At 45.9% G+C, this 13,839-nt stretch overlaps 1 protein-coding gene across 3 annotated transcripts in view; it reads left to right on the plus strand.

Moving 5' to 3' along the window:
- STRBP (spermatid perinuclear RNA binding protein) overlaps positions 1-13,839 on the plus strand; it is a 115,568-nt gene that overhangs the window by 68,880 nt on the left and 32,849 nt on the right. For all 3 annotated transcript variants that reach the window (XM_063144897.1, XM_063144896.1, XM_063144898.1), the window contains exons 5-7: positions 2,260-2,404; positions 12,375-12,469; positions 12,970-13,065. In XM_063144897.1, the coding sequence (XP_063000967.1) occupies positions 2,260-2,404; positions 12,375-12,469; positions 12,970-13,065 (336 nt within the window). The remainder of the gene's footprint in view (positions 1-2,259; positions 2,405-12,374; positions 12,470-12,969; positions 13,066-13,839) is intronic.

The following is a 13,839-nucleotide window of genomic DNA, read 5'->3' on the forward strand; positions in this document are numbered from 1 at the left end:
AGCTTTCGTGGCTAATAGCCATGGATAGACACCTCTTCTCTGAATCTGTCTAAACTAGGGGTGGGCAACTGTGGCCCTCAGCTTAATTTAATGCAGCCCTCAGCCTAAATCACAAAAGCCCTCTGCATGTGATCAGTTCAGATCTCTAGCAAAAGCGATTTCTCTCTGCCCTGGCAGACTACTGGGTGGGAAGGAAGAGAGAAAAGATGGTGGCAGGGAGAGAAAGGGGTGGGAGGGAGGGGGAGAGAGAAAAGGGGCGACACTCTTTTGGCTCCAGTCCTGAGCACCGCTGGCCTTAGCTCTATCCATGTGCAACCCCTGACAGGTGACCTGTGAAGGAATGTAGCTCTTGTCAGAAAAATGGACGCCCACCCTTGATCTAAAGCCCTTTTTGTTTGGGCATGCATACATACTTGCCTCCCCTTCAGGCAATGGTGACTTCCTTCCCCCCTCAGTTGGATCCCTGTTCACCCAGGGAGTCCATGTGCACATCCAAATACTCTGAAAGCAGCAATTTTAAGGATTGAAATAGTTTCGATCTGATGTTTGTTTGTGGACATCACAGAAATGGATGACCTTGTAGGCCCCTTCCAACTCTGCTATTCTATGATTCTATGATACTATGAATATCAATAAGATTACCTTTTGAAGATAGACCTATTTTCTTATGGGAATACCCACTGTAACTATAGAAGACTGGAAAAGGGATATCTTCTTCAGGGGTGGGGGGGATAAATTCTGAAAACAATAATAGTAACAAAATAAGCTCAAGGATATCTGATATTAAGACTAAAAAGCAAATCTCACAACTGGATTAAATTATTAATAAAAACACACATGTGGCATGCTTTGATTAGGGTGTTTGTGGGTAAGGGCCTCAAATAGTGGAAGAGCCTCTCCCCTGGCTCCCGTCCCTTTTTATTTCGGTAAGGAAAATGGATGCCAGGAGAAAAGGTATCAAAGGCAGCGCTTTGGTTCTCCCTGGCCTCTGAACCCACGTCAAGTCTAGCATCTTAAGTCTAGTTGTCGCTGGAGGACACTAGAGCAATTCTCTGAGTAAGCAGAACTGAGGAACTGAGCATCTTGTAGGGGTTGGAACTTGTGTTGCTCTGCGATAGTTGGAGCCGAGCCGTGTTTTCAATCCGGCGTGGTTGTCTGTCAAAGAGTGACAAAAATCCTTCAGCCGTAGCTTTCTGCCTAGGGTTGTGTGGTCGCCATTGTGGACTGTTATTATTATTATTTATTTATTTATTTATTTATTTATTTATTTATTTATATAGCACCATCAATGTACATGGTGCTGTACAGAGTAAAACAGTAAATAGCAAGACTCTGCTGCATAGGCTTACAATCTAATAAAATCATAGTAGAACAATAAGGAGGGGAAGAGAATGCAAACAGGCACTGGGTAGGGTAAAACTAACAGTATAAAGTCTGCACAACATCAAGTTTTAAAAGCTTTAGGAAAAAGAAAAGTTTTTAGTTGAGCTTTAAAAGCTGCGATTGAACTTGTAGTTCTCAAATGTTCTGGAAGAGCGTTCCAGGCGTAAGGGGCAGCAGAAGAAAATGGACGGAGCTGAGCAAGGGAAGTAGAGGCCCTTGGGCAGGCGAGAAACATGACATCAGGGGAGCGAAGAGCACGAGCGGGGCAATAGTGTGAGATGAGAGAGGAGAGATAGGAAGGAGCTAGACCGTGAAAAGCTTTGAAGGTTAACAGGAGAAGTTTATATTGGATTCTGAAGTGAATTGGAAGCCAATGAAGAGATTTCAGAAGCGGAGTAACATGGTCAGAGCGGCGAACAGAGGAGCCTCCCGAATTGGAGGATTAGGAAGAAGGTATTGGTAGGTAGCAGGAAAAGGGAGCAAACTGCCTACACCACAATCATTATTCATTATCTGAGTTTTTAGCCTCCTTTCTTGTAAGTTTTCCCAAAGAATCTCCAAAAGCTACGCATTCCCGAGCTCTGCATAAATTACAGGAACTTCCCAGTCGGCAGTCTGGCTTGGAGGCGGAGGGGCTATAAAGGCCCTAACGATGTCCCCCCCCCCCCCCGAAGGAAAGTGAAAGGAGGGTGTTTTTTATTGTTCTTTTAAACGTGTTCCTATTACCTTTTCAAAGCAGCTATTTCTACGAAGCGATCTATTATTTAGGTGCTCTGACGCGGTTTCCCCGACAGCGAAGGTAAAGCGTTTGTATTTCTGTGCCGAGATGGGGGGGTTTCCCCAATGACTCAACCGAGCAATTCTGCACTGTTTCAGAAACTCACGGAAGAAAAGTACCATGTCGAACATCACGTCGGCGAAGCTGCCGTCGTAATTTGTACCACGAAGGAGCTGCCACTTACGCTCAAGGTGACCCTAACCTCCCCCCTAATCCGGGATGAAGCCGAGAAGAAGGACGGAGGTATTTCGAGGAACAGTTATTCTACTCCTTCTGTTTTCCTGGTGTCACTAATATTTTTCATGTGCAGTGCGGGCGAAAAGTTGGTTTTGGTGTTTTTTTCTGTCTAGTTTCCCCCCTAGTTGTGCTATCAGCAAACCACTATTACCTGATTGGGAGGATGGGTGGAAACAGCTGATCCCAGTAGGGACCCCCTTTATTTATTTATTTATTTATTACATTTTTATACCGCCCAGTAGCCGAAGCTCTCTTGCCCCACTGGAAGCAAGAAGCTCAGGATCATAGCTGCCCACCCTCCATGAGTGTCCGTTTTTAAATAGCAGAACAGCTTCAGCCCTCCTAAGAAGAGATCTCCCATTTTTCAGGGGTATTTACTGGTCCTCCTGCCTCCGTTGGAGAGGCTGTTTTAACTCCTAGGCGCGTAGAGTTCTTGAATGGTGGTGTAGTGTAGCCAGGGCTCTCAGGGTCATCCCAAGACGTTTTGATTAGCAGGGTCAATTATGTGAGGATTAGCTGCACTCCTCACAATAGCCGTTGGAAAAATTGATTTTTCCAAGCAATGGTATATTGTGGGGGGCTATCCCTGTTGTGTAATGCACAGCATTTTGAGGTGGCATGGTCTTGAATGACACAAGTCTTACAAAAAGCATATATAATACAGAGAAAGGGAGATAGATCAACACATCTGCCTGCATTTTTGGACTCTTCTTGGGAGTATATGGGCTGTCACAATGACCCCCTGCAGTTAAACGACAGGAGGGATTTTTACTCTTTCTCCATCTCAACCTATATATCAGCCTTGCCCAACATGGTTACCTTCCAGATGTATTGGATTTCAGCTCCCATGGGAATTATACTGGATATCAGTGGTTTCTTTTTATACCGCCTTCCTACGGAAAATGCTGCCACAATTCGAGATGGGATAGTTGAGTTGCATGGAGTTGTGCCCAACAAGCATGTTCTTATGGGATGGCGCAGTAAATGGCTTTTCCTCAGGTGCAAATCTCTTTACTGCGTCATCCCAAAATAATGTGTTTATTGGGCCCAACTCCATGCATCTCAAATATCCCGTCCCTAATTATGTCAGCCCACTAACTTTTACCTACCTGAGTGGATGTTTGGGGCGTGTTGATCTCCTGAAAGGAAGAGAGGGCCCACAGAAATCGTGGGTTAAATAACCCATGAGTTGCTGAAACCTAACAGGATCAAGCATGCTCAGTGCTCAGCACATCCACTTTCATTTAGCCACCTAAAGTCACCCCTTCATACGTTTTTAGCTTGATATCCGAATTCTGGATTGTGGGTTGATCATATGTTGTTAATTGAAAGAGAAAGCAGAAAGCTTGCCGGGGGCAGAGTTTTTGCTGGATTTCGGCAATTAACCCACAATTGTGAACGGGATCAGAGAGTTGATTCCCTTCCAGTGTATGGAGAGGTTTCCCTTCCTGTTTCACTGGAAGCCATTCCTTTTCGCCACAGTCAGCCAGGGAGTTTGTAAGCTCGTGATACGCCACATTAAAGAAACAGCTGGCTACAGTCTGGCTTATTATTTATAACCCGGTTTTCTAGAGAAGTATCCAAAGCTGCTTATAAGTGAATAAAATGCAATATAAAATCAAAAAGACGCATTAGAAACAACTATCAATATGGTCTCCCCATATACAAAACAGGCATGAAAACAGATTTAAAACAAGCAGCAACAAGAACTTCAAAGCCAACAGCAGCAGAATTAACCCTAGATCATCCTCTCAAAGCTGTGTGGAATGGCAAAGCCTTTTGAGTGGCTGAACAGTGATAAGCAGGAGGTGTGATGGATCTGCAGGGAATTCCGAAGCCTTGGTGCGGTCACTGAAAAGACCCACCTTGTGCCTCCATCTGTCTAACCCCATGGGTGGTTGTGGAACAGAGATGGGCCTGAACTGCTGCACTTAAAAGCCAGGCTGGTTTATATGGAAATAAGCTGTTTCTGTAGTCGTCTGGTCCCACACTGTTGAGGCTTGTAAAGGTCATCACGAGCATTTTAAATTGGGCTCCGAAACAGGTCAGGGAGTACAGAACAGCCTTGTCCAACTTGTTGGACTGGAACTCCCATAATTCACAGCCAGCATGGCTATTGGCCGTGGGGGTGGTAGTCCCATCACATCAAGTTCGTAAAGAAGGCCAAATAGCATCTCTCTCCATCTTCAGAAGTCTTCACTCTGCCGCTTCCTGTGGTCTACGCTACCTAAGTTGTTTAACATGTGGCTGGATGTGCCTGTCTCTAGGCCAAGGGGATAAATTTCAGCCCCCCTCCTAGCTCCGTGTCTGTCTGACATTTTTGCTGAACGGTAGATTTTGGCTAAACCTTAGGAGGAAAGTCCTTAGATTATGAGCTGTGTGACAGTGGAACTCACTTCCTCGGGAGTTAGTGGGCTCTCCTTCTCTGGAGGTATGTAAGCAGAGCCTGCCTAACCAGGGCTGCTGTTGTAGTTGTATCCTGCACTGAGCGATGGGTTGGACTAAATGATCTTTAGGGGTCCTTCCAACTTGCATGGTTCTGTGTGAACAGCTGTGCACTTGTGTGCCACTTCTATCTCCTTTCACTGGGGCATAAGGGAGGAGAAGCAATCCTAGAAATGTCTCCTGCTTTTATAGCACACGTGGGAGGTGGGGGGAAACAGCCTCTTTTTATGAGGCCAACCTGGACTTTGGCACACCCTAAGGAACCCCAGTGTTGGCTTTCTTCCAGCTTTGCTATCAGCGAGCAATAAATACCGAGTCGGTTTGCTTTTTGAATCAACGCTCTCTTGGATAACCTGGCTGAGTCCCTGATGGTGAATGTTCACGCTGGAAAAGGACTCTCCGCGGCATGCGCCCCCTGGTCTCTCCAAACAGCGTTGTGACCAAGCTGGCGGGTGTTTTTCCTTCCTCAGACGCCGCCTCTCCCCTCCCCACTAATTTATTGATGTGTTTGTCTTTAAGCAAAGAACACCCATAAGTGGGGCAGAGCTGAAGTTACAGCTGAAATGCCGCGCTTAAATGGCTGCACATCACGTCCTCTGGCCATGCTCTGTCTCTGGCAAAACCCGACTTCTCTAATTCCTCCTTGTGTCCCGTCTCCTGTTACTCGCTTGGACTTGGCTATTGAGCCGCAAGAAAAGGTATCAACGGAGGACGTTTCCCCGGCATTAAAGGGAAGCCGGTGACGAAATCGGACATGGGCATCTTATTTTGAGCTGACCCACCCCTGGAAGAATGTAGGCTGCAATCCTGTACCATCCTACCTAGGAGTAAGCCCCGTTGAATTCAGCAGGGCTTACTTCTGAGCAGACAAGCACAGCACGGTGCTGAGGATCTTCACGTTGGGAATTTCTGCCTGCGTTTCTGTTACCGTTCCGCCCTTTCCCTTCTCCTGCCTGGAATTGAGCTGTTGGACTCTTGTCAGACTTTTGACCAACTGGCACCGTTCTGTCATGATGGTTAAGGCAGCTGGATCCCCTTGTGGGCAACGTATCCCCTCCTTCCTGGTTGTTCTTTCTTTCCCCATTTCTAGACTTGCCACGTGCCTCTCGGCTTCCCTCTCTTCCTCCCCTCCACCCTCACATCAAACCACCATCACTGGGAGAAGCACTGGTCAGTTTCTAAGTCATCCTTAGGACATGCATTGGAAGTGGTGAAACGTTTCCCAGTGGCTTTTTGAGGTGCTGTTTAAAAGAATAATGGGTTGATCCATTGGAGACAACAGAGGGGATGCAGAAGAGAAAAGTATTGGACTTAATGCCCCATACAGAACATCACAGGGTTTTGGTTTTTTTGCATAATTAAATATGGTGGCAAGGGTGAAATTCCCACTGCTCCCCTCCTATGAAAACAAAAACCTTGGAGAGGAGCAATTGCAAAAATAACTCACCTGCGTTGCCTCTGTGGAGCAGGAAGCCAACACTTGCTGGCTACCAGAAACAGTGGTTTGCTACGAAGCCCGGCTGAAACACGTGACGCCCTGTACTTTCACCTTCCATATTTAAATTATCCAGAATAGATATCAGCTCTTGGCTCTGTGCTTGTGTTTTATTAGAACCTGTACTTCCCCTAAAGCACGGGTTGAACGATTAGAGAAATAATTCCAGACTACACAAAGGAACAAGGAGTTTTTATTTTTCACTTTAGGTAATGGTTTTATATCCCACCTTTCATTGTAATGCAATCCCAGGATGGTCACGTTGTGCCATATATTATCATTATAAAATACACAAAAGTCGGTCAGTGTTAAATTCAATATATATCACCTTTTACTAACTTGCTCTGATACATAGAGCTAAATCGTATCCAGGAAAACAGTGATATAGAAAAAGATAATCCTCTTATTCCCAACACGTTTCGAGGATAATTCCTCCTGGTTGAGGATGAGATATGTTACAAATAAACTCAGGCAGTTTGGATCAGGTCACTTCAAACATATCCTTGGAATGCTTTGGGAATAAAGGACTGTGGATTCTAGTTTTGTTTTGTTCTTCTATACAGTTGCTGTCTTGGTTTCTCTGGAGGCAAGCACACAGCCTGCCCTCTGCCCTCTCCCCAATTCTTTAATTGTTCTGATTTGTGAAAATGGTGGGAGAGGGGGAGTGAATGACGCTGACATGGAGGTTCACCCAACATGCTAACCTACCATGTGTTACTTTGTTGTCTGAACGCAAGGCATTTTTCGCAGGGTGGCTTGTTAACCATGCAGTATAGTTGGCTTATCTCAAGCAAGTCACCTTGAGAACCCATGGTTTATTGTTGGGTTGTTCAGGGTGGTTAACAACTTGCACTATAGGGTTAACGAGCAATCCCGCAGAATATGCACTGCATTAAGACGACAATTACCCATGGTTCAACAACAACCCATACTGTGTGGGTTAGTGTGCTGTGTGAACCCAGACCAAGAGTTCTGCTAAGCCAGAGCAAAACCAGGCAGGAGGAAAAATTGAACATAACAATGGGAAGCAAATGTATTTATTTATTTACATACTTGGGGTGCAGTCCGGAGCACGGAGGCAATTTCGCCTGTCTAGCCAGGGTGCTTCAGGGCGGGAGGGAAGCAGGCCGGGGTGAATATAAGAAACTGTATAAGGTGGCTTCTCCTCTCCCCTCCCTGCCTCTGGGACAGCCTCCTTTTCCTCATCTCTACGCTCACATTTCCAAGCAGGAGAGGTAGCTGGCTACCGGGGGGGGGGGGGGAGAGCAGTTATGCCCACTCACCCCAGCACCAGGGACCGGTTTCATGGAAGACCATTTTTCCACGGACCGGGTGGGGGGTTGAGGGGATGGTTTTGGGAAGCCACACCCGCCCGCCCCCCACTCCAGCGTCCTGGTTTCGCTTTGGCTGGGTAGGCGCTCAGCCAAAGCAAAGCCGGGACGCTGGGGTGGGCGGGCGGCTTCTGGCCGGGCACGCCATTCTGAAGCCGCCGCCCCCACCCGAGCGTCCTAGCTTCACTTCAGCTGGGCAAGCGAGATGGCGCCCCGCGCCCAAGTACGCTGGGGTGGGAGTGGGTGGGTGAAAGCAGGTCACCTGCACGGCCCGGTTCCTAACAGGCCATGGATTGGGAGTGGTCCATGGACCCGGGGGTTGGGGACCCCTGGCCTAGGGGACGTAGGATTGCTCCCTTACTGCGCTTTTAAATTGCTCAATAACTGAAGTTCTCTAGGCAGTCTGCAATACATTAAAAACATAAAATACAAACATTAAAACAGCAACAATTTGCAGAATAAAAACAGCAGCAAAGAATAAAACCATGCCAGCACCAAAAAAAAAAAAAAAAAAAAAACCACCCAGATTTAAAGGAGCTACAGAATAAAGTACTAAAAGCACTAGAAACAGTTCTCAAAATGCCTGGGAGAAGGAAAAGGTCTTCACCTGGCTCTGGAAAGATCAGAATGTAGGCACCAGCCGAACATCCCTGGAGAGAGCGTTCCACAAACGGAGGGCCACTGCTGAAAAGGCCCTGCCTCTCGTAGCCACTTGCATCATTTGACAGGTGCACCTGGAGGAGCGTCTCAGATGATTGGTGGCTTGATTGGCATCACACACACCCTTCCAAAATAGCACCAAAATGTGCAGCTGCATTTTGACCGCTGCGGATCTTGGTCACCCATCTCTGGAGCAGACTAGCAGAATTGACCAAAGCTTCTCACAGTCTGGTTTGGTTGGTCAACTAATCTCTCTCGGCTAACAAAATCCCCAAGAGGGGTGTGTCATGAGCACGGCTTTCATTGTGATTGGGATCCGCAGTCCGCAGCTTCATGCCCTGACGGTCAATTTCTTTCATCCCAAGAACGCTGTTTGTAAATGGGAAAATGCCACAAGATAAACATGATGATGATCGCGCCCGTTATCCAAAACTAAAACAAATGGGTTTGGTTTGGCAGAGAAACGGGATGCTCATCAAATCACTCTTCTGTTTTTAATCATTTAGCACAAATGAATCGGTTTGATAAGAAACAAGGTATTCAACACTCTTCTTTAAAAAGAAGAGGGGGAAACCTTGTAGGCCCATCTATAATTTTGCCATTTTTTGTCCGTTTCTATTCTAGCTGTAATAATTTTTGGATTTTACTTATTAATGCACTACTGTGTGGCTCAGCAAGCCTTCCGCTAAGCTTAATTCGGTTTCTTTTTCTCTGCCTTTTTTTTTGGGGGGGGATTGTTCATCTCCCTTCCACCCTCTAAATATTTAGTTCTGACCTGCGAGCTGTGTGTTTACACTCATTTCCACGCTCCTTACAATTACTTCCTTTCCAAATGTCAGAGATGCGGTCCTGTTTACACTGTTGGAACAAAGGTCCTCGAACTTAGTTCAGTCTCTGATCTTTAGTGAGAGCTGAACTTGGTGGTAGGAGTGAGCTAAAAGAGGAAGAAGCTCTCCTGGGCAGAAACAGGAGCGTTTGACCTGACTTTTTCATCATGGGATAAGCGAGTGTGGATAAACATCAGCAGGGGCGCTGTTTTAATTGGCCAGATGTAAGTTAGGGTGAAATTTGTCAGCTCTGCTGAACCTCCCGGGGTGTCGTAACTTGGTGAATGTCCCCCACTCATCTTCCTTGGATTCTTTTTTAAACAAATGTTTTACCTACCCTGACAGTCAGAGCATGAACTGGCAACGGCTGTTTCGAGTGAGCATTGCCAAAACGAATTGTGGTGCTGTGTGCCGCCCACCCTCTGCATGCTGCCTCTTTTCCCTCCCCGTCTTTCTCTTCCCCTAAAACACTTAATTCTCACACATTGATTGCCTGCAACGGCAGAGAACGCAGCCAACAAGAGAGGCTGAACTTCTCACAGCCTCGCTGCTTTCAGAGACCCCCGATGTTGTCGCCACGGCCCCATCGATTTATGTTGATTGAGCCACGTGGAAGTCCGAAATGCCTGCACTTTGGGTGACTGTTGATTTTCCTCTGGGTAACCCATTAAAGCACAAAGGGGACTATTTTACTGGAGCAAAATTTGCAATTGTCGTGTCTAGGGATGTATGGATTGTGTAAAATCCATTCGTCTGTGTTTCATGGCTTGCTCGGTGCCTTTTGTTCCATTGTCTATTCGCTGATGGAATCTGTTTTTTTGTCTGTTCGTTTTTAAATTTGTGCAAATTCGCATTTGTGCAAATTTGCAAGTCTCCGCCCCCCCCCCCCCCCCAATGAGCATTTCCTCACTTTAGCCTATGGGGAAAATGCACATTTTTGGCTTTGTGGGGGATCTTTGTATTATTAAATTTGTGCAAAATTCCGCAAAATTCCAAAAACAGCCTGCGGAGTCTGCACAGTTGACCTGCTGCAGTATCTGCAGGTCTGACTCATAAAATTCTGAACTCATTTGATTCCATTGTGGATTTCTTGGACACCCCTCGTTTTGTGCTAGGGTTGGACTTGCTTCAGCTGCTTTAATGGTTGCCTGGTTGCCCTATTCCCTTGCAAGATGGGGCCACATGGTCTCTGCGTGGTTGGTGGAATGGCCGTGTAGACCGTCAATCTCTAGTTGTTCTCTCCCCAACTTCTAAAAAGAGAGTCTTGCTCACTCATTGATGGTTGCTGTATTGTAAATAGCACTATCTTGGAGGAGACATTTCTTATTCTCTACCCCCCCCCCCCACACCCACACCCACACACACATACATAAAATGGTTTGTTTCAGTCAAAAGATCCTGGTTAACCATTGAAGAATGCAAATGGCACATCCCTTCCTCCAGCAAGGACTAAAAGACAATGCTGACAAAAGTTGAGGGGAGGAAAAGAAAAAAAGCACCTCTTTAACAGCAACTAAAACAAAAAAAGTCCCCCTTTTGTGCTTGCAAACCACTCCGCAGTTAATGCCATCTATGACTTTGCAGCTTTTATTGGGAGCAGCGCAGGTTACTCGTGTTGTCGTCCCGTTGACCTAGGGAAAGGCAAAACCCGACGCAAATATCTGCTGCAAAGTTCACCGGGAGTCAGATGATAACTGTGTGGCGCTTTGCAGTTCCTTGATGTTCAGAGACTGAGCCAAGAGTTGCCAGCCACATGACAGCTTTGGATTCTCTGGTTTACGCTCTTTCTGTGTCGCAATTCCTCTGCTCGTTTAGGGTTTCGATAGAGCTGTGTCACTCAAGGTGGAAGCTAAATGGAAAGAGTAATTTCTCCTTTCCATACCACTGGTCCATCTAGCCCAGTGTTGTAGACACTGACTGGCAGCCGTGGCTCTCCCGGGTTTCAGTGCGGAGTTTTTCCAGCCCTACCTGGTGCTGCCCGGGGATTGAAATGGAGACCTTCTGCATGCAAAGCAGGGACTCTACCACTGAGCCACACCCTCTCCTCCTGGTGGTTGGGGTTAATGGGAGTTGTAGTCCAAAATATTGGGAGGTGAATCATGTTGGTGAAGGCTGGTCTACTCTGGCTGCTGGTATGTTCTTTGTGGGTTGTGGGGAAAGCAAGTCTTCCCCAGAAATCCTTTTAATGGGTGAAGTGGGGATCGTGTGCACGCCAAGCCCGTACTCTGTTGTACATGCCCCCTCTCCTCCCCATTATTCTGTGAGATTTTGCACAGCAGCCTTTGCATATATTACCTCCGGGCTGAAAATCTGGGGATTTTCCAAACGGACCAGATTTTCTCTCTTAAAATAAATCCAGTTGCTATGGGCAGAAAATCAACAAAGGCACATTGTTTAATTATTGCAAAAAGTAGAAAGCTCTGTGTGTGTGTGTGTGTGTGTGTGTGTGTGCACGCACGCACGCACGCGCAAAAAAACAGAAGAGTGTAAACTTTAGCAGAGATGTCAGTTGCTGTCCAGCCAAATTGGGGCTGCTTCTAGGTTACAACCCTGGCTCAGAATATTTCAAATTCCTAAGCACCTTTATCCAATTCCTAATTGCCCAGGGCATCTTGACACCTGGGTTTTTGAGGGCAATATCTAATCATTGCTGAAGATTTTATTATTGAGGATAATTCCCACGCTCCCCCCTTTATAAATTGGAAGGAAGAAGTTGGAAGAGGATCCTTGCGGGTGTAAATGCTGGGAACATTTGGGGAAACTCTCTTTGCTGGTTTTACATTTCTTTTAGCTCCAGGAGTCTCTCTTTTAAAAATAAAATCGGTCAGAATGAAGCCAAGCACCACACTTTCTATGGTCTGCCGCCCCCCCCCCCCCCGCCCCACGGGTTACATTTTTGTTTTAATTAATAAGATCCCAGATTGGCTGTGGGAAAATTGCCTTCATTTTGCCTCTGTTATATGTATGCCTATTTACTGCCATTTTATTTTTTTTCTTAAAAAAAAAAAGCTTGTTTACTTTTAAAAAAGTAACATTTTACATTCTTGTGGGGAGCAGTGGGAGGGGAAATTGGGGGCGGGGGACATAAAAAATTCTGGGAACCTTATTAACTCCCCCCCCCTCCATGCTGCCAGTGTTCTGTACGCTTGCTTGACAGAACCCCCCTTGGTCAAACTGTGTCTGTGTCTGTTTTTGTTCTTATATTCCCATTTTCCCAGTGGACAATGTCCCGATGAAAGATCCTCCAGACTTGCTCGACAGGCAGAAATGCCTTGATGCTTTGGCGTCTCTGCGGCACGCCAAATGGTTCCAGGTTGGGCTTTTCGTTCTTACCTTATCATAGCCTTACAGGGTTCTTTTTATTATTTATTTATTTATTTATTTATTTATTTTGGGGCCCATCTGAAATGCCTCCTCAATTTTTTTTTTAGTTTTTTCAGTACTCCCTATACTCAGTGACTGAGCTAATACTGGTTTATGAACACTGGTATCTTCAACGTAGATGATAGATAATAAATCAACTGGTCAAGTGTGGTTATGAAGCTTTGTCATTTATTTATTTATTTCTTAATCTGCCTTCTCTAAAAATGAACATTTCCCCCCTGCTCATTTTGGGTGCCAGGAGAGCTATATTTTAATTGTTTTGTTGTGGATTTTGCATGAAATTTATTTAAAAAAAACGCAACGAAAACCAATACAGCCATCTTTCTTAAAAGAGTGTCCCCTCCCCCCGCCCCCCGATTTAGGGGATTAAGAAAAAGTTGTTTAGGCTGAGATTTCACAGGTGGATTGGAACAGCTCTGTTTGTTTTAGGCCAGAGCAAACGGACTAAAATCCTGTGTGATTGTGCTGCGAATTCTGCGAGATTTGTGCAACAGAGTCCCCACTTGGGCACCGCTGAAAGGATGGGTAAGTACTTAGATGGAGCAGAACCCCGACCATTTAGTAAAGGACTGTGAAATCTACCAGCAGGGGTGGTGAGGTTGGGTGTGGTGTAGAGGACGTGATGCAGAATTGACTTAGCACCCCATATTTACTGAATTCCAAAGAGTCTTGAGACAATAATTCCTCCTATTGGGACACACAGTTATCTTCGGGGTATGCCTGAGAAAACAGCTTCTCTGTAAACAGACCCTTGGGTGTAGTTGGGCCGTAGGCTCAGTTGGTTACAGACCTTTTAATACCCTTATGGGAAGTGATATAACCCTTTCACGGGGCACAATTTATATAGTCCCCCCTCCCCCATGCCTTACCCTTTGAAATGGATGGAATCAGATGGAATCCCCGTTCATTTCATTAGGACTGAAATAGCCAATTGTCTGAAGATCAATTGGTAGTCAACCTGGTGCCGTCTAGATGTTTTGGACTACAGCTCCCACAATCCCTGACTATTGGCCGTGCTGGCTGGGGCTTATGAGAGTTCTACTCCAAAAGGTACCAAGTTGCCTAACCCTGCGGTAGATGAAAGGATGTCCACTGCTGGGAAATCCAGTTCTTTTTTTTACTTGAAGGAGTTCTGCGGCGTTTATTATTATTATTATTATTATTATCTATTTATATAGCACCATCAATGTACAATGTGTTTACGTCTTGCTTTGCATTTCTGAGCTGAGCCAAAGACGTTCCCCCAAACTGCAGGAACTTTTTTGGGGGAAGGGCAGGTTCTATGATTTTTCACAAATT

The sequence above is a fragment of the Elgaria multicarinata genome, chromosome 19, assembly GCF_023053635.1.
Source record: "Elgaria multicarinata webbii isolate HBS135686 ecotype San Diego chromosome 19, rElgMul1.1.pri, whole genome shotgun sequence".
Lineage (NCBI taxonomy): Eukaryota > Metazoa > Chordata > Lepidosauria > Squamata > Anguidae > Elgaria > Elgaria multicarinata.